At 45.3% G+C, this 20,945-nt stretch overlaps 1 protein-coding gene across 1 annotated transcript in view; it reads right to left on the bottom strand.

The window, feature by feature from the left end:
- The window catches only part of LOC147121723 (pre-B-cell leukemia transcription factor 1-like), a 92,570-nt gene that overhangs the window by 39,203 nt on the left and 32,422 nt on the right, over positions 1–20,945 (bottom strand). Inside the window, exon 3 of the mRNA XM_085977991.1 lies at positions 18,171–18,361. Within this exon, the coding sequence (XP_085834117.1) occupies positions 18,171–18,361 (191 nt within the window). The remainder of the gene's footprint in view (positions 1–18,170; positions 18,362–20,945) is intronic.

Below are 20,945 nucleotides of genomic sequence, written 5' to 3'. Positions count from 1 at the left end.
TGACAAAGCTGTCACTATTGCAGCATCGCAAGAAGCCGCAGCAAGAGGCACTGCGGAAATGCAGCTACGGTCACCGGAACTCTGTACCAATCAAATGGTCTTGAGTACAGTAAAATGTTATCGTTGTGGAAAGACAACACACGATCAGAACCAGTGCTGGTTCAAAAATCAGGAATGCAGAAAATGTGGCAGGCTTGGTCACATAGCTAAAGTATGCCGGTCAGGAAAGAAGACCAGCAACAAAAAGTCACCGCAGGAAAAGTACAAAAAGGTACACAAGGTGACAGAGAACAGTTCGAATGAACAGAAGTCAGATTCAGACGCCAGCAGTAATGAACTGGGTAGTCTAAGAGTACACAATGTTGGTAAGGAAGCAGACCTCCAAACAATTTGGGTCACACTTCAGATAGCAGGAGTCCAAGTGAAGATGGAATTGGACACTGGATCGGCATTGACGGTCATGAATAAGAAAGATTACAAAAGGTTATTCCCACATATTCCCCTACGGGATACGGAGATTGTATTGAAAACATACACGGGGCAAAGAGTATACCCCATCGGGAAGATAGAGGTAAAGGTGGTCCACAAGGGCAAAGAAAGCCGAGGAATGGACTTATATGTGCTACCTGAGGGAGGTCCACCACTACTGGGACGGGAGTGGATTAGGAAAATAAATATGGACTGGCATTCCTTAAAAGCACTAACGGTAGATTCCGGTACAAAAGATGTCAAACCTAAACGATTGTCCAGAATATTGGACGATGCTAAAGAGGTGTTCCAACAAGGACTGGGAACACTGAGAGGAATTACGGCAAACATCAAGATTGAAGAACATGCAAACCCGAAATTTTTTAAAGCCAGACCGGTACCTTATGCAATACGACCTGCTGTGGAAGCTGAGCTGGAAGGGCTAGAACGTTCAGGAGTACTGTCTAAGGTAGACTGGAGTGAGTGGGCCACGCCCATTGTCCCAGTCATGAAGCGTTCATCGAGCAACAAGCCGGGGGAACCGGGGAAGGTTCGCATCCGTGGTGATTTCAAGATCACTGTTAATCCGGTGCTTCACACGGTGCAGTATCCGCTTCCACATAATTTCTCTGAGCTCAAAGCATCCATGATTCATGACCAGATTGTGTTTGGTATTCATGATAAAAACATCAGGGAACGTCTGTTGAGAGAAACCGAACTAAATTTGGAAAATGCGGTGAAAATATGCCAAGCCAGCGAGCTAGCTCAAAAGCACGCGAAGACTTTCAGTGAAATCAATAATGATGCGAATGTAATGAGTGATAATGCTGCTGTCGGTGCTGTGTCCTACAAGGGGAAGAAACGTGGGCAGAACAGAAATGAAAAGCAATCGGAGGATGAAATTTTTAATTGTAAACACTGTGGTTACAACCACCAGTTAAGACAATGCCCAGCGTTTGGAAAAATGTGCTCAAAATGTAATGGAAAGAATCACTTTGCCAAACAATGCTTTTCAAAAGTAAAAACAACGAAAGGGAAACAAGTTAATGTGATTGAGGACACTGATTTAAGTGAGACATTTTTTGTAGGAATGGTGTCAAGTGACGATATCAAAAAAGATACAGAAAATGTGCAGCCCTCAGAAATGGACAATGCTGAACATAAAGTCAATGCAGTAAAAGTGGACAAATGGATGATCCCACTGCAGATAAATGGAGCATTAGTTACATTGAGTCTGGACACTGGGGCAAAAGCAAACTTAATCAGTATGAGTGACATTAACAATATGAAAGAAAAGCCCAAAATAGAGAAAAAGTCAGTACTACTGAAGGACTATAATGGACAGAAAATAGATAGCTTAGGTGTATGCAGACTCAAAGTGGCAGTCAAAGACAAAGTGCATCATCTCATGTTTTCTGTTGTGGCTGAAAGACTTGATTTCGATACTAGGTGACAAAGCTTGTGAAGACTTAGAACTGGTCAAGAGAGTCTACCGTATAAACTGTGCCATAAGCAGACCAGATGACTCAGGTGATGAAGCAGAGAGCCCATCAAGGATGGAAAGGCCAAAGGGTATCCATGTCTTCAAAAAGCCTAGTTTCTCCAAGAATAAAGAAAAAGACTTTAAGGTCAAAGAAAAGCACAAAGAGAAAAAACACAAGGAGAAAAAGTCCAAAGATATAACCGCAGCAGATGTTGTTAAGCAGTGGAAAGAGAAAAAGAAAAAGAAGAAGCCTGCAGCAGAGCAGGAAGCAGTTCCGGTGGATACTCCTTCTTCCCTCAGTCCAATCTTTGGTGTTCCATTAGCTGAGGCTGCTGAGAGGACTATGCTGTATGATGGGATCCAGCTGCCAGCGGTTTTTCGAGAGTGCATTGACTACATTGAGAGTTATGGCATGAAGAGTGAAGGAAACACTGAAACCCTCTCCAAGCAAAGATCGCTAGGAGACCTCGATCTATACAAGAACAGATTGATGACAATGCCGCAACTGCATCTTGTCATTCACCGCCAGAACAATCTCATGAAGACACATCAGACTTACCCGTGTTGAGAAGATCCACACGTGAAGTAAAAAAGCCTGATAGACTTAATATTTGAGTACAATGTAAAGCTTTGAAAATGTGTTGACTGTTTTGAAAATGTTTATGTTTATAGAGCACTAACAAAAGTGTTACTGATATTATCTTTATTGTTTTCTTGAAAGTTGATTGATATTGATTTTGTTAAACCTCAAAGAAAGGGGGATGTAGTGATCAATAACATGTCATTCTATAGTGGACATTAGGTGGAGCCATAGAGCTGTGTAGAGCTGTATATAGCTGTATGTATAAGACTACACTACCTAGCTGTAAGACTACATTACCCATGAGGCACTAGGCTACCCACAAGGCAGCAGTCAAGATGGAAGCCTCTACAGATACTGTACCTAGTCCACATGTGCTCAATAAAAGGTCTAGCAAAAGCTAGCTGTGTTCAGAATAAGAATGTATATTTATTAATGAACATAACATGGCAGTCTACCTCTACCCTTGGTTCGTTGAGTGCATTGAAAGTAACTTACCTGTTGAGGAATAATGTGGACCTTCCATTTAAGAGGGGAGGAAATGTTATGTATTGTGTGTTCTCCTCCCACCTGTGGTGGCACTGTCATAGGAGATAAATGGTTGGGTGTTCTCTGTTAAGTTTTAGCTCTCTTTGTTCGGAACTTGCCAGAACTTCCTTTCCTTCCAATAAAGCACTTCATGTTTGAATCTCTGAGTTCTGAGTCCTAAATTGTGTCTAGGTAGAAAGGTACCGACACAACACTTAGGGCCTAGGCAACTGAAGGCACGGCCACCAATGGTTGAGCGATTATAATCAGGGATGCTCAAGAGGGCAGAATTAGAGGAGTGGGTGTTGTGGGGCTGAAGGAGATTACAGAGATAGGGAGGGGCGAGGCCATGGAGGGATTTGAAAACAAGGATGAGAATTTTGAAATCGAGGTGCTGCTTAACCGGGAGCCAATGTAGGTCAGCGAGCCCAGGGGAGATTATGAACGGGACTTGGTGCGAGTTAGGACACGATAAGCCAAGTTTTGGATGACCTCAAGTTTACGTAGGGCAGAATGTGGGAGGCCAGCCAGGAGTGTGTTGGAATAGTCAAGTCTAGAGGTAACAAAGGCATGGATGAGGGTTTCAGCAATGGATGAGCTGAGGCAAGGGCGGAGACGGGCGATGTTACAGAGGTGGAAATAGGTGGTCTTTGTTATGCTGCGGATATGTGGTCGGAAGCTCATTTCAGGGTCAAATATGACACCAAGGTTGTGAAAAGTGTGGTTCAGCCTCAGACAGATGTTAGGGAGAGGGTTGGAGTCAGTGGCTAGGGAATGGAGTTTGTGGTGGGGACCGAAAACACTGGCTTCGGTCATCCCAATATTTAATTGGGGAAAATTTTTGCTCATCCAGAACTGTATGCCGGACAAGCAGTCAGACAATTTAGAGACTGTGGAGAGGTCAAGAGAAGATGTACTGAGGTAGAGCTATAAAAGTACTTCAAAAGTATTTGTGACAGATCAGAGGCCAGTGTTATTTATTACATAAGAAACTATTTGGCAAATGCAGTGGTCCTGTGTTCCCAATGGCAATGGGTGTGCAGGTCAGAAACGCTGATTCTCCAATCCATGCCCTTTTTGGTGTAAAACCATTTCTTCAAGACCCAAAAGAAAGAAAGAAAGACTTGTATTTATCTAGTGCCTTTCACAATCTCAGGATGTCCGAAAGTGCTTTACAGCCAAGGAAATTCTTTTGAAGTGTAGTCACTGTTGTAGTGTAGGGAGACGCGGTAGCCAATTTGTACACAGCAAGCCCCCACAAACAGCAATATGATAATGAAAAGATAAACTGTTTAGCGATGTTGGTTGAGGGATAAATATTGGCCAGGACACCGGGATAACTCCCATACTCTACTCCAAATAGTGCCATGAGATCTTTTACATCAACCTGAGAGGGCAGATGGGGCCTCAGTTTAATGTCTCATCTGAGAGATGGCACCTCAGACAGTGCAGCACTCTCTCAGTACTGCACTGGAGTGTCAGCCTGGATTTCAAGCTCAAGTCTCTGGAGTGGGATTTTGAACCCACAACCTTCAGACTCAGAGGCGAGAGTGCTACCAACTGAGCCACAGCTGACAAGTGCATGGAGCTTCTGCTAGGTTGCATGTTTTTTTTCAAACCAGCGCAAGAGATGGCGAAATTTTAAGTACAAATTGAGTTTCCGCGATCTTTTGCGCCAGTTTAAAAATCATTGCGCTAGAAGCCAGCCCCGCCCACAAAGCTGGTCATGCCCCCCAATTGAGGTAATCGCCATGGCGAGTTTCTGCTAATTGTATCTGTTCACAGGCCTTCGAGGATGCTCTTAAAATTAAGCTGGTTCTTTTGGATGCAAGGACATGTTTTAAAAGCTTTCGAATATCATTTTTTAAAAATTTACCACGAAACTGACTTGTGTATCCCAATATAACTAACAAATGGTCCTGTCGTTTTTTTTAAGTCATTTTCATTGATTTAAAAACAGGTTACTTACAGGTGGTGGACTGGACACTCTGATTAAAATGCTTATTTTTTTGTGATAATCCCATATTCAGCTGTATTAATCAAACTGCACCAAGTTACCACTCTTAAATATAGCAAGGAATATCTTCCAAAGCAAATTTAAAAAAAATGTATTATGTACTAAAATGCTGCCCAATTGTATTAATTCATGGCAGAGTTTACGTTTGGCAATATGCAAATAAGTTTGAGCGGAAACTTGAGAAACAAAAACACTTCTCAAAACTTCTCAAAACTAGTGGAATTTGGTGCCGGGATTGCCGATTGCGCCCAAAGTGGAACATAAGAAATAGGAGCAGGAGTAGGCCATTCGGCCCCTCGAGCCTGCTCTGCCATTCAGTGAGATCATGGCTGATCATCGACCTCAACTCCACTTTCCTGCACTATCCCCATATCCCTTGATTCCCTTAATATCCAATTCTCTATCGCTCTCTGTCTTGAATATACTCAACGACTGAGCCTCCACAGTCCTCTGGGGTAGAGAATTCCAAAGATTCACCACCCGCTGTGTGAAGAAATTTCTCCTAATCTCAGTCCTAAATGGCCGACCCCTTATTCTGTGACCCCTGGTTCTAGACGCTCCAGCTAGGGGAAACATCCTCCCTGCATCTACCTTGTCAAGCCCTGTAAGAATTTTGCATGTTTCAATGAGATCACCTCTCATTCCTCTAAACTCTAGAGAATATAGGCCTAGTCCACTCACTCTCTCCTCATAGGACAATCCCCCCATCCCAGAAATCAGTCTGATGAACTTTTGCTGCACTCCCTCTATGGCAAGTATATCCTTCCTTAGGTAAGGAGACCAAAACTGTACACAGTACTCCAGGTGTAGTCTCACCAGGGCCCTAGATAATTGCAGTAAGACGTCTTTACTCTTATACTCCAATCCTTTTGTAATAAAGGCCAACAAACAAAATTCTTACAGGGCTTGACAGGGTAGATGCTGGGAGGATGTTTCCCCTGGCTGGGGAGTCTAGAACCAGGGGGTCACACTCTCAGTAGGGGTCGGTCATTTAGAACTGAGATAGGAGAAATTTCTTCACTCAGAGGGTGGTGAATCTTTGGAATTCTCTACCCCAGAGGGCTGTGGAGGCTCAGTCGTTAAGCTTATTCAAGACAGAGATCGATAGATTTTTGAATATTAAGGGAATCAAGGGATATAGGGATAGTGCAGGAAAGTGTAGATGAGGAAGAGATCAGCCATGATCTTATTGAATGGCGGAGCAGGCTCAAAGGGCCAAATGGCCTACTCCTGCTCCGATTTCTCATGTTCTTATGTTTAACATACCATTTGCTTTCCTAATTGCTTGCTGTACCTGCATGTTAACTTTCAGTGATTCGTATACAAGGTCACTCAGGTCCTTCTGAACACCAACATTTCCCAATCACTCACCATTTAAAAAATACTCTGCTTTTTTATTTTTCCTACAAACGTGGATAACTTCACATTTTTCCACATTGTATTCCATTTGCCATGTTCTTGCCCACTCACTTAGCCTGTCTATATCCCCTTGAAGCCTCTTTGCATCCTCCTCACAACTTACATTCCCACCTAGCTTTGTATCATCAGCAAACTTGGATATATTACATTTGGTTACCTCATCCAAATCATTGATATAGATTGTGAATAGCTGAGGCCCAAGCACTGATCCTTGCAGTACCCCACTAGTTACAGCCTGCCAACCCGAAAATGACCCGTTTATTCCTACTCTCTGTTTTCTGTCCGTTAACCAATCCTCAATTGATACTAATATATTACCCCCAATCCCATGACCCCTAATTTTGTTTAATAACCTCTTGTGTGGCACCTTATCGAATGCCTTCTGAAAATCCAAATACACCACATCCACTGGTTCCCCCTTATCTATTCTGCTAGTTACAACCTCAAAAAACTCTAAGATTCGTCAAACATGATTTCCCTTTCATAAATCCATGTTGACTCTGCCCAACCCTATTATTATTTTCTAAGTGCCTTATTACCATGTCCTTAATAATAAATTCTAGCATTTTCCCTACTACTGATGTAAGGCTAACTGGTCTGTAGTTCCCCATTTTCTCTCCCCTTTCTTAAATAGTGTGTCTACATTTGCTACCTTGCAATCCATGGGAACTGTTCTAGAATCTATGGAATTTTGGAAGATGATAACCGATGCATCCACTATCTCTATAGCCACCTCTTTTAAAACCCTAGGATGTGGGCCATCAGCTCCAGGGGATTTCTTGGCTTTCAGTCCCATTAATTTCTACAGTACAATCTTTTTTACTAATATTAATTTCTTTCAGTTCCTCATTCTCGCTAGACCCTTGGTTCTCCACTATTTCTGAGAAGTTTTTTGCGTCTTCTTCCGTGAAGACAGAAACAAAATATTTGTTTAATTTCTCTGCCATTTCCTTATTCCCCATTATAATTTCTCCTGTCTCAGCCTGCAAGGGACCCATGTTTACTTTCACTAACCTTTTCCTTTATACATACATATATAGATGCTTTTACGGTCTGTTTTATGTTTCTCGCTAGTTTACGCTCATATTTTATTTTCCCTTTCTTTATCAATTTCTTGGTCCTCCTTTGCTGAATTCTAAATTCCTTCCAATCTTCAGGCTTACTCTCTTTTTGCCAACATTATAAGCCTCTTCCTTTGATCTAATACTATCTTTAACTTCTCGTTAGCCACGGTTGGACACCTTTTCCTGTGGGGTTTTTGTGCCTTAAAGTAATGTATATTTGATATAAATTATGTATTAATTATTTAAATGCTAGCCAGTGCTTATCTACCATCATACCTTTTAATGTCGTTTCCCAATCTACCATAGCCAACTCGCCCCTCATACCTACGTAGTTTGCTTTATTTGGATTTAAGAACCTAGTTTCGGATTTAACTAAATCACTTTCAAACTCAATATAAAATCCTATAATATTATGGTCACTCTTCCCTAAAGGGCCCTTTACTACAAGGTTATTAATTAACCCTTTTTCATTGCACAATACCAGATCTAAAGTAACCTGTTCCATAGTTGTTTCCTCAACTTACTGATCTAGAAAACTATCTTGTATACATTCCATGAATTTGTCCTCTACACTATTACTACAAATTTGGTTTGCCCAGTCTATATGTAGATTAAAGTCCCCCATGATTACTGTATTACCCTTGTTACATACGCCTCTAATGTCCTGATTTTAAACTCTGCCCTACATTACAACTACTGTTTGGGGGCCTATAAACAACCAGGCCTAGAAATTGGGTTGTGGGTTCGCCAGGGCTGTAGCGCCAGAAATTTTGCGCCAGCGTTAATGCGGCAGCGCCCGACGAAAATTCGGTTGCGCCGGGCCCAGACGGCGGCGGGCGCTAAAGGAGGGTTTTAACGCCTCAAAACGGGCGTTCAATTGGGTTTTCCGGCGCTAATCCCCCGCTGCGGCACCCGATGCGGTGCGGCAGGCTGGGGAACTGCAGGCTTCCTCCTTCTGTTAAGGAGGAGCTGCCTGCAGCCGACAACTGACCGGCGGATTCCCCCGACATCTGAGCCCGGCACCTCGGGGAAGTGCCGGGCTTGCAGCACACACACATCAGGGCCGCGGGGGGGGTGATGCAGGAGTCCGGGAAGGGAGGTGTGGGCAGGCGGCCGCCGGGAACGCGGCCGGCCGCCACTCCACCTTTATGCGCCGGCGCAAAGGCGTGTAAGAACCCTTTCCACAATCGTTGGTTGCGCCTGCCACGGGCGAGGCGGGCGCAACTGAATTTGGGCTTGGGGCCGGGTTACCACGGCAACCGGGACGCTGCGCACACCGATGACGTCATCGGTGCCGGCGCAGCGCTACCGGCTAACGCCGATGGTAAGGCCCAAGTCAATTTCAGAAACGGCTATAATTCCAGTGCAATGCCCTCCAGCGCCGCTAATTGGGCGCTAACCCCACTCAATTTCTAGGCCCCAATGTTTTCTGCCCCTTGCTATTTCTTAGCTCCACCCAAACTGATTCAACTTCTTGATTTTCGGAGCTCAGATCCTTTCTCTCTACTGTCTTTATCCCATCCTTTATTATCAGTGCTACCTCTCCTCCTTTTCCATTTTGCCTATCTCTTCTAAAAGTTAAACATCCTGGAAAATTAGTTCCCAACCTTGACCACTTTGCAACCACGCCTCCGTAATGGCTATTAGATCAAACCTATTAATTTTTATCTGTGCTATTAATTCATCTTTTTTGTTGCGAATACTTCACGCATTCAGATATAGTGCCTTTAGCTTTTACTTTTTTCTATTTTTCCCTGATGCCACCTTTGTCACTGATGCCTTATTACCATTGTTACTCTCTGTCCCTCCCTGACCCACTCTGCTTATTTTTACCCAAAACTCTGCTCTGCTCTAGAGCCTTGACATTTCTCTCGCTGCTTTTAACTTTACTCTTTCCTGAATCCTCCCGCCCCCCCACTTCATTCGTTTAAAGCCTTCTCTACTGCCCTAGTTATTCGAGGCTAGAAACTCTACCCCAAAGTCTTAATAGAACTTCAAACGATTATTGAGTTACATTGTTTTGATAAAGACACTGGAAGATTACATTAAATATTGTAAACTAGTGAAATCTGTTGTGGTTGTTCTTGCTTCAGTGTAGTTTTCTTTAATGTAATTAGCCTGATCCATACCTCAAAGTGTAAGAACACAGGATGACTCCCCTTTTTAATAGGAGTTTGAGTTTGTGATCACTTTAATTTGGTTGCTGGTCTGACTGAGTTGGATTATACACTTCTGCCACTTATAGCTATGTAAATATGGTATCTTTGAGTTCCTTTTCTTTTCTGATGTCTTTAGCTGCACTTGAGGAACCAATGTGTGGCCAGATTGGTTATGGGAGGGGAAATGGCTTTCTGGTCTATCCTTCACAAGTTACTGCCCCTGTCAGATTGGCAGGCACTGTCTGTTTGATCTAGTGACTAATTAGTTAAGGGATAAAGGACTAACAGGTGGCATTCTCACACTCTCTGCCTGATAAAATGTAATTGTTTAACACTTGATTAACGGAAAGAGACAAAGCAATTCAATTACTTTTTTTGCTGTACTTCCACTTGAGTCAAAACAGATGATTCCATGAGATGGTTGCTCTCATGTAGAAGTGCTTCTTCAAGGCCGCAAGTTGTTTAAAGAACTGCAGAGAACTCTTAAAGTGTCCTTAAGTTTTATTGTTTTGAAGGAGACACTGGGGGATTACATAAAGCATTATCTTTTTTTTTAATTCATTGATGGGATGTGGGCGTCGCTGGCTAGGCCTGCATTTAGTGCCCATCCCTAATTGCCCTTGAGAAGATGGTGGTGAGCCGCCTTCTTGGACCGCTACAGTCCATATGGTGTAGGTACACCCACAATGCTGTTAGGAAGGGAGTTCCAGGATTTTGGCCCAGCGACAGTGAAGGAACGGCGATACAGGTCCAAGTCAGGCTGGTGTGTGGCTTGGAGGGGAACTTGTAGGTGGTGATGTTCCCATGCGTCTGCTGCCCTTGTCCTTCAAAGTGGTAGAGGTCGCGGGTTTGGAAGGTGCTGTTGAAGGAGCTTTGGCGAGTTGCTGCAGTGCATCTTGTAGATGGTACACACTGCAGCCACAGTGCGCCGGTGGTGAAGGGAGTGAATGTTGAAGGTGGTGGATGGAGTGCCAATCAAGCGGGCTGCTTTATCCTGTATGGTGTCAAGCTTCTTGAGTGTTGTTGGAGCTGCACTCATCCAGGCAAGTGGAGGGTATTCCATCACACTCCTGACTTGTGCCTTGTAGATGGTGGAAAGGCTTTGGGGAGTCAGGAGGTGAGACACTCGCCGCAGAATTCCCAGCCTCTGGCCTGCTCTTGTAGCCACAGTATTTATATGGCTGATCCAGTTCAGTTTCTGATCAATGGTAACCCCCAGGATGTTGATAGTGGGGGATTCAGCGATGGTAATGCCATTGAATGTCAAGGGGAGATGGTTAGAGTCTCGCTTGTTGGAGATGGTCATTGCCTGGCACTTGTGTGGTGCGAATGTTACTTGCCACTTGTCTGCCCAAGTCTGAATGTTGTCCAGGTCTTGCTGCATATGGACACGGACTGCGTCAGTATCTGACGAGTCTCAAATGGTTCTGAACAGTGTGCAAACATCAGCGAACATCCCCACTTCTGACCTTGTGATGGAGGGAAGGTCATTGATGAAACAGCTGAAGATGGTTGGGCCTAGGACACTGCCCTGAGGAACTCCTGCAGTGATGTCATGTGATTGAGATGAATGACCTCCAACAACCACAGCCAACTTCCTTTGTGCTAGGTATGATTCCAACCAATGGAGAGTTTTCCCCTTGATTCCCATTGACTTCAGTTTTGCTAGGGCTCCTTGATGCCACACTCGATCAAATGCTGCCTTGATATCAAGGGCAGTCACTCTCACCTCACCTCTTGAGTTCAGCTCTTTTGTCCATGTTTGGACCAAGGCTGTAATGAGGTCAGGAGGTTTCTCTTGCTTCTGTTTAATTCTACCAGATTCGTACATTATAGGCTGAGAGATACAGTCTACCAGCGTTCTATTTGTCCATCAGTCAAAGGGACCAGGAGAGCAGGAAGCATTTTGCACTAATTTCCAGTGAGGTTATCAGCAGCGCAAGGGGTTCATAGTTTGCCCAGAACATAGGACTTTCTTAATTACTGTTGAGAGATCTGCAGCTGGACAGCAGAGAGGGAGTAAGCAGCGAGAGGAGCAGCAGAGGAGTGCAGCTTGCAGGAGGCACTACCCGCCACACAGGGTGTACAGGCAGAGGCTGAGTTTCCTTGACTTGTCGAAACAGCAGTGTTTCAGGAGGCTCAGATTGTCATGTCAGAAGGTAGCAGACATCTGCAGCCTGCAGGAAGACCTGCTCCCTGCTGGACCTGGTGGCCACACGTTACCAGTGCCTCTCAAAGGGAGCACCACCCTCAACTTTTTTGCCTCCAGGCGTATATAGGATCTCCCAGTCGGTGGCACACAAATGCATAAGACAGGTGACTGATGGCTTGTTTGCCAGGGCCGGCAATTATGTGAACTTCGCCTGCAATGATGCAAGTCAAATTGAGCGGGTGCTCGGGCTTGTGTCTCTGGCTGGCTTCCCACAGGTGTAGGGCATCATCAGCTGCACACATGTGGCAATCCGGGCCCCCTCAGATCACCCATGAGTATTTGTGAACTACAAGGGCTCCCGCTCCATCAAGTGCAGCTGATGTGCAACCACAAAAAGATATTTCTGCAGGTGTGCGCAAGATTCCTGGGGAGCTGCCATAAATGCTTTCATCCTGCAGCAGTCCAAGCTCCCTGGCATCTTCGGTCCTGCAAGCATACTTAGGGGGTGGCTGCAAGGAGACAAGGCATATCCACTTCAAACTTGGCTGATTATACCCATCAGAAACCTGACCAATGAAGCCCAAAAGCACTACAATGAATGCCATATGATGACCAGATGTGTGATCAAACAAGCCATCGGCATGCTGAAGATGTGCTTCAGGTGCCTGGACAGATCTGGAGGCACCCTTCAGTACACACCAGCCTGGGAGTCCAGAAAGGTCATGTTGTGCAGCGCTCTACACAACATTGCGCAGCAGCGAGGTTTGGGCCTGCAGGAGGAACAAGGTTCAGATCCTCTTCGAACAATTCTGAGGAGGAGTAGGAGGATGACGAGGAGGAGGAAGGTGATGAGGGCAATGCAGCACCAGCTGCTTGGGATGCCAGAGATGCCCTTATTAATGCAAGGTTCACTTATGTTGCACCAGTGGACCGATGTCACAAGCAGACGCAACGGCCACTCTTCCCGCCCCACCAATGCCACTGATACAAAGCAGTCCTGCAAACAACCAACCACCTCTTAAACATCCCCTCCCCCATTGGTCCCTGTCAATTCATGTCTTCCCGTTCATCATCAAGCAAGTTAAAACTTGCCATCCAGCAACCAAGAATGGGCAAGACGGGAAAGTGGTGGAAACTAATAAATTTTTTGCGATTCTAATAAAGGATGGAAACTTCACAGCATAACAGTTTCTCATACACCCATCTACATACCCTTACATACCCTTGTGCCACTACAAAGCTTTACTCTTCCTTTTCCTACCATTCCTACCTGGTGCAATCCCAATGGCTTCAGCAGAGGTAGAGGCAGGCTGCTCAGAGACCTGCTCTGACTGCTAAGATGCTCTTGGCTGATGATATCTGGGTTTTGGAGCCCATGAGGGCCCTGCCAAAGACTGTTCCACCTGCACTTGTGCAGAGGCAGATGTGGCCATTGAGACACAAGGCAGCTTGTCGGGTGCTGACTGAGGGGGTGAGCGCAACGGGTGAGATGTGGAATCACTTTGAGTGGAATCCCCACTTCCATGTCCCGTTTCGCCATCATCCCTCTCATGGGCCAGTTGCATTTCATTGCTTCCACTCTGCTGGAGAGCACTTTGGTGCAGATCAGTGGGGTGCTGGAAGGCCAAGGCTAAGGTGTCTGTCATCCTATTTAAGGCAGCATACATGCTGGCATCCAGAGTCTGCACGGCTGTGGTCAAGGCGTGCATGGACTCATTTGATTGCAGCGTTCGATGTTCGATGGGGTTGGCCACTCTATCCATGGCAGAAGACATTGTTGAACTGCCCAGCGACAGTAACCCGCTCATCCTTGAGGTGGACCCCTCCATTCTCTCGGCAATCGTGGTCAGTGTGCTTGGAAGCCCATTAGTGCATCACACATTCTCTGCTGCTGCTCAATGATTATCCTTTTCATCGATGGCCCCCGGGGTACAGCATCTGTGTCCAGCTGAGCAGAGCTTGGAGAGGGCTGTGCCCTCTGATGCGGACTCTCCACAGCTGTCCCTGCCACCATCTGCTCTTGCTCACTTGTGAAGTGTGAGTCACCAGGTGAAAACCCAACTATCTGTCTAACTGGTCCCACTGCAGTGTGAATATCTGAGCTGATGCATGGTAAGCATGTGTCCTGTGACGGTGCAGCCTCAGAAGGAATCAGCTCCTCTGAGGATTTGTCGTCCGCGAGGCCCATGGACTCCTGCTGCATGTGTGAAGGTTCCGGCAGAGAGAAAAGATATGAATTAGTACTGGCAAGCTAAGAGTGTTGCAACTTATCTTTATGAAGATGATCATGTTTCCCTCGCTGTTGAAATCAGGTTAACATGACTGAGCGCTGTATGACATGTAGGTCACTGATATTTAATTGTGTCACCAGGTAGCTGATAGGTCCCAATCGCCCCATCTCCGATGGCTAGTGATGCCAAATCATCACTGATCTCCAGCACTTCCTCCTTTGCAGTTGTGATCTGGGAAATCTGTGGCGGCCCACCTCCAGTTCTCTCCCTCTCCCTGGTGTTCTGTGCTCTCTTCTCCTGCAAAGAGGGAAAGAACAGACTTATAAGTGACTGTAATGTCATGTGTTCACCTGATGGATGCAGTGCATTTGGTGAGGGTGACTATCAGGGAAAGGCGTGAAATTGCATAAGTATCAGGGTGAGTGGCTATGGTGGATGGATAGATGGGGATTTGAGGAAGTGCATAGAAAGAGAAGGATGGGTGCGCTTGCAAGATAAGTGGATGTGAGGAGTGATGTGATGGAGTAGACTTGACAAGGCAGAGTGAGGGGGTGGGGTGATGCACACAGCAGGATGTAGGTGAAATAGCAACTGTACTCACCTTCCCTGACCTGGTTAGGTCATTAAAGCACTTCCTGCTCTGAATGCAGGAGCGTGGCATAATGCTCCTGCTGCCAACCTCCTGGGCCACCTCCAGCCACGCCATCACTGTGGCAGCAGCAGTTTTCTTCCTCCCATTGCTGGAGAAGAGTATCTCTCTCCGGCTCCTCGCAGCCCCCAGCGGTACATCAAGGGAGGTGTCATTGAAGCTGGGCGCAGCCTTTGAGAGTCCTGAATCCATTGTCAACCTTGTCTTCTCTTGCTTCCGACTCCAAACTCCTCCAAATTCATTCTTTGGATTGGCCCTTTAAATACTGGAGCTGAGATTCCGTCATGCAGGTCCTCATCACGACCACTGCTGTGCAATCAATGTCAAACCCGGAAGTAAAATGATAATGAGTTGGCTGTTAAAAAGCCACAGACAGATGCACTGAACTTACTTCCGGGTTTACCATGCGATACTGGAAACCCCTGCCCCAACGTGTCTCCGAGTTAATATCCGGGCCAAAGTGTTCATTCATTCAGGAGCTGGGAAAGAGTAAAAATGGGCAGATGACTGGCACACTCCCGGGGCCTGTGTCTACACTGCAGTGTCAGAGGTATAAGACACCAAATCAAGATTAAACAGCCTTCGGCTAAAAGTTCTCACAACTCCAAACCAAACCTAGGCAAGCCAAATGAAGCCTAGTCAAAGCCAAGTCAGGCAAAAAAAAACCTAGTCAAGCCAAAACAAACTGAACTACGCCAAACCACATCATGACAAGCAAAGCCAAACCAAATCAAGCTAAACCATACTAATTGGAGACAGATTGGTCGCTTTCTGCTTCTAGGTATCTTGGATGTATGTGATTGTGCTGGTTATAAACAAGTATCACATACAACAGGTCTTGGAGAGGGTGCAGAGGAGATTTACTAGAATGAAACCAGTGATGAGAGACTTCAGTTTGTGGAGAAACTAGAGAAGCTGGGGTTGTTCTCTTTAGAGCAAAGAAGGTTAAGGGGAGATTTAATAGAGATGTTCAAAATTATGAGGGGTTTTAATAGAGTAAATAAGAAGAAACTGTTTCCATCGACCAGAGGACGCAAATTTAAGATAATTGGCAAAAGAATCAGAGGGAGATGAGGAGAATCTTTTTTAAGCTTTTGTTGTGATCTGGAATGCACTGCTTGAAAGGGTGGTAGAAGCAGATTCAATAGTAACTTTCAAAAGGGAATTGGATATATACTTGAAAAGGAAACATTTGCAGGGCTATGAGGAACAAGCAGGGGAGTAGGACTAATTGGATAGCTCTTTCAAAGAGCTGGCACAGGCACGATGGGCCGAACAGCCTCCTTCTGTGCTGTACCATTCTATGATACACCGCCTGTTCTGCCTGTTAGAGGGAGTCTGATCAAGCCGTCTTTGAGGCCCACTTTCTCTGTCACTTCTAGTTGATCCATATAGTCATGCAAGTGTGTCTGACTGTAGGAATGGAACTTAAAAGCAGTGGCTTATTTGTCTTCAATGGCACCATAGCGACCAGTTCTGTTGGACGTCATGTAGAGTGAGTCATTAGCCCCAGACCCAGAGTGGCACTGCAGCTGTTGAGCAGCCACTTCATACAATGAATGACATTGAAGTCTTTTGAGCTGGGGTTCAGAGTAGTTTTACGTTATGGGCAAACTCCCCAAACATGCATTTTTCATAGGATCAGCGCAGCCACTGCACAGAGGAGAAGGCTATTATTTGAAGTCCCCTCCCAACTCATCCCACCAAGTACTGAAATGCAGATCTGCAGATCTGAGAGCAAAAAGGGTAGTGTTACAACACATTTTTGGACCTAGTCACCTCCTCTACTTCCTTATGTTTGTCTAGGGTTGAGACAAAGCTAGATCTGAGATGTGAAGGCTAATGTTCTAGTCCTTGTTAGGCCAGGAATTCTATAGCTAGGAAGTTTAACTAATGAATGCATTAAATAGCGCGAAGAGCAGTGTGTTATTGGTGGAAATTAAACCTTGAGTCAATTTAAGTTCCTGTGTCTGAATTTTAAGATACCCATATTAGATTGAGAATCAAAGTACTGAAGCTGACCAGTTAATGCCCCTTCAAGTCTGTCACCTGCATTGTAACCATGTTATAAGGCATTGCTGAATGTGCCGGTGAGAGCTTAGTGCCAGAACATGACAACAGTGGCTCCACTTCAAAACAGCTCAATCAGCTGTAAAGCGCTTTGGGGTGTCCTGAGGTTGTGAAAGGTGCTACATAACTGCAAGTCTTTTTTCTTTAAGAACATGACTAGTACACCAGTTCTTACATATTTATTATTATTTTTAAAGGGAGTGGACAATTTTAAAGGGGGTGCAAGAACAGAGAGTCCTGGGGATTCACATACACAAATTTTTGAAGGTGGCAAGACAAGTTGATAAAGCTGTTAAAAAAGCATGTGGGATTCCTGGGCTTTATAAGTAGAGGCATAGAGTACAAAAGCAAGGGAGTGATGGTAAACCTTTATACATCACTGGTTAGACCTCAGCTGGAGTATTGTGTCCAATTCTAGGCACCACACTTTAGAAAGGATGTCAAGGCCTTGAAGAAGGTGCAGAGGAGACTTACCAGAATGGTGCCAGGAATGAGGGACTTCCGTTATGTGGAGAGACTGGAGAAGCTGGGATTGTTAAGGGGAGTTTCCATTGGCAGTAGGGTTGGTAACCAGAGGACACACATTTAAGATAATTGGCAAAAAAAACAGGGGGGAGATGAGGAGGAATTTTTTTACTCAGCAAGTTGCTGTGATCTGGAATGCGCTGACTGAACGGTTGGTGAAAACAGATTCAATAGTAACTTTCAAAAGAGAATTGGATATATACTTGAAAAGGGGAAATTTGCAGGGCTATGGGAAAATAGCAGGGAGAATGGGACTAATTGGATAGCTCTTTCAAAGAGCCAGCACAGGCAGTTTGGACCGAATAGCCTCCTTCTATGCTGTATGATTCTATGATATAAATTAACTAGTTGTCCACTTTGAAGATCTTTGAATTTTCCTATGATGTCCAGTTGGAATGTCAGCCTCAGTTTGCATACTTAGACCTATGGCTTGATCTAAAGCTGCTATCCATCTCCTCCATCCCAATCGATCTTAACAGAGAGGAAGCCACAATCATTGCTCAGCAATGGATTAAAGCCAAGTCTGGGAGGCCCTTGTTCTACAACTTTTCTGTCACTGCCTAGACCACTGTTTGTGTCCTGGCCAAATTTGACCCAACTCCATGAGGTGAGAGGGCATCTCACCTTTCACAGACCTCCACTCTCCTTGTAACATGGGTGCTCTGTATTTCTATTCTCTAAGTCCAAGCAATGGTTAATAAACCCCGTGGTGTGACGAACACAATGTTGATCGAGTCCCCATTACAGAAACCTGTCTTTAGCTCCTTTCCCCTTTCATTTAAGTTAATTGACCGCATTAAAGTGATACACATCAAGTCTACTTACCGTGCATCCAAGAATCGTGAGCGGAGTATCATGACCGCCTCACATGTGCTCTGTTTGAGCTGCATCTGGATGGAGTTGAACTTCCGGTGAATGATATTGACCATCCTCTCGATTTCCTTCGGGGAGATGGGCCGCGTCCGGCTCTGCTCCCGCAGTAGGTTCATGACGTGTGTGGTAAACTCATTGCAGGCCTATCAGAGACAAGGTGAGAAGCAATGAGAGAACTGGTGGAGACACAGGCCCGTGTGAAACATTGGACGGAGCAGGACTGAGCTGCCGCTGCTAGCCAGGGTCATACTCTGGGAACACATCACTTGTGTGATATTATTGCGTGGGTGGCATAGCGAGGGATAATGTACCTGAACACCCTGCTGCCATGGAAATCAACTCCCAAACTTGACTGGCTACCAGTGGTGTAACCAGTGCATTTAGTTGCCTAGGCCCTAAACTCTAGAATTCCCTCCCTAAACCTATCTGTTTCTCTACCTCTCTCTCTCTCCTCCATTAAGATGCTCCTTAAAACCTACCTCTCTGACCAAGCTTTTGGTTACCTGTCCTAATCGCTCCTTTTGTGGCCCAGTGTCAAATTTTGATTGAAAACACTCCTGTGAAGTGCCTTGGGACATTTCACTCTGTTAGAGGCGCTATATAAATGCAAGTAGTTGTTGTTGTAACAAATTGATAGAAATCCAATTACATTGTAACATGTCTTGGGCCTATAGCCTGAGTTTGATTGGATGAATTAGTACTGACACAGGAAGCAAAGAGTTGGAATAAACGGGTCTTTTTCCGAGTGGAAGGCAGTGACTAGTGGGGTACCGCAGGGATCGGTGCTAGGACCCCAGTTATTCACAATATATATTAATGATCTAGACGAGGGAACTAGATGTAATATCTCCAAGTTTGCAAATGACACAAAGCTGGGTGGGCGTGTGTGCTGTGAGGAGGATGCAGAGAAACTCCAGTACGATTTGGACAGGTTGGGCGATTGGGCAGATGCATGGCAGATGCAGTATAATGTGCATAAATGCGAGGTTATCCACTTTGGTGGCAAAAACAGGAAGGCAGATTATTACCTGAATGGCAAAAGATTGGGAAAAGGGGAAGTGCAACGAGACCTGGGTGTCCTTGTGCACCAGTCGCTGAAGGTAAGCATGCAGGTGCAGCAGGCGGTTAAGAAGGCAAATGGTATGCTGGCCTTCATAGCGAGAGGATTCGAGTACAGGGGCAAGGATGTCTTGCTGCAGTTGTACAGGGCCTTGGTGAGACCACACCTTGAGTATTGTGTGCAGTTTTGGCCGCCTTATTTGAGGAAGGATGTTCTTTCCATGGAGGGAGTGCAGCGAAGATTCACCAGACTGATACCTGGGATGGCAGGAATGACGTATGAGGAGAGATTGGGTCGATTAGGCTTATATTCATTAGAGTTTAGAAGAATGAGAGGGGATCTCATTGAAACTTATAAAATTCTAACAGGACTCGACAGACTAGATGCAGGAAGGCTGTTCCCGATGGCGGGGGAGTCCAGAACCAGGGGTCACAGTCTAAGGGTAAGGGGTAAGCCATTTAGGACTGAGATGAGGAGGAATTTCTTCACCCAGAGAGTGGTGAACCTGTGGAATTCTCTACCACAGAAGCCAGTTGAGGCCAATTCATTAAATATATTCAAGAAGGAGTTAGATATATTTCTTAAGGCTAAGGGGATCAAGGGATATGGGGAGAAAGCAGGGACAGTGTACTGAATTTGGATGATCAGCCATGATCGCATTGAATGGCGGAGCAGGCTCGAGGGGTCAAATGGCCTACTCCTGCTCCTATCTTCTATGTTTCTATGTTTCTATGATGCGGAGCTGTGTGTGTCAGGAGCTCAAATCAGAGTATCAGGCACAGGGGTTAGTGCAACCTATTGCATCACCCACTAGATTTCCCATCCACCAAAATGAAGGTGCTGAAGATTGGGCATGCTGACCTTTGCCCTTGATTAGTGCTGGCAGGCACTAATCAAGGGCAAAGGTCAGCATGCCCAACCTAGACACCAAGGTCCATGTCTGCAGTGCTAATCCGATAGAGGGTCTGTCTGGGCTGGCACTGCAATACAATTAATATCCCCACAAGTGCATTTGACCTGATAACTCAGCTTCTCAATAGACGCCATTTATCAAACCATGAGCCCTTGATGATTCCTGATTCATTCACTTGTAGGTGGAATTTTCCAATTTACAACTCCCAGATCGAGAGATTTTTGTTGGGTAAGGGTATCAAAGGATGTGGAGTGAAGGCAGGTAAATGGGGTTGAGGTACAGATCAGCCATGAGCTCATTGAATGGCGGAGCAGGCTCGAGGGGCTGAATGGCCTACTCCTGTTCCTAATATTCCTATTTAAAATGAAGAGGTGTTGATTCCTTGAGGTAATGAACCCATACTGGGCTACAACAAACATGTTGCTCTCCTGGGGGTTGCCAACAATCACCCTGATTGGTGGGCAGCAGCCCCTTCCTGTTCGTGCACAGTAAAACTTCTATGACACGGTCAAGTCAAGCTTTGGACCGCTGTCATTTCATTGGACCATTTGGGTCGAGTTTGTAACCAATAAAATTGGTCGTCTTTTCAAATTTACTTGCACCTTCAAATTGGATGCCAGTATCGAAAAAAGAGAGCAACGATGTGGGAAAATGTTTTAAGAAATCAAGGCCTCTGATGTGTAAGATAATGCGTCAATTAGAAAAACGATTTAAGGTGAACCAATAATACAACAGTGAGAGCAAAGAAGAGAGA

The sequence above is a fragment of the Somniosus microcephalus genome, chromosome 3 (genome assembly GCF_052327205.1).
Source record: "Somniosus microcephalus isolate GS21.2 chromosome 3, FLI_Smic_1.0, whole genome shotgun sequence".
In the NCBI taxonomy this organism is placed as follows: Eukaryota; Metazoa; Chordata; class Chondrichthyes; order Squaliformes; family Somniosidae; genus Somniosus; species Somniosus microcephalus.
The sequence above is the reverse complement of the archived record's forward strand: the minus strand, read 5'-3'. Positions and strand labels throughout refer to the sequence as shown.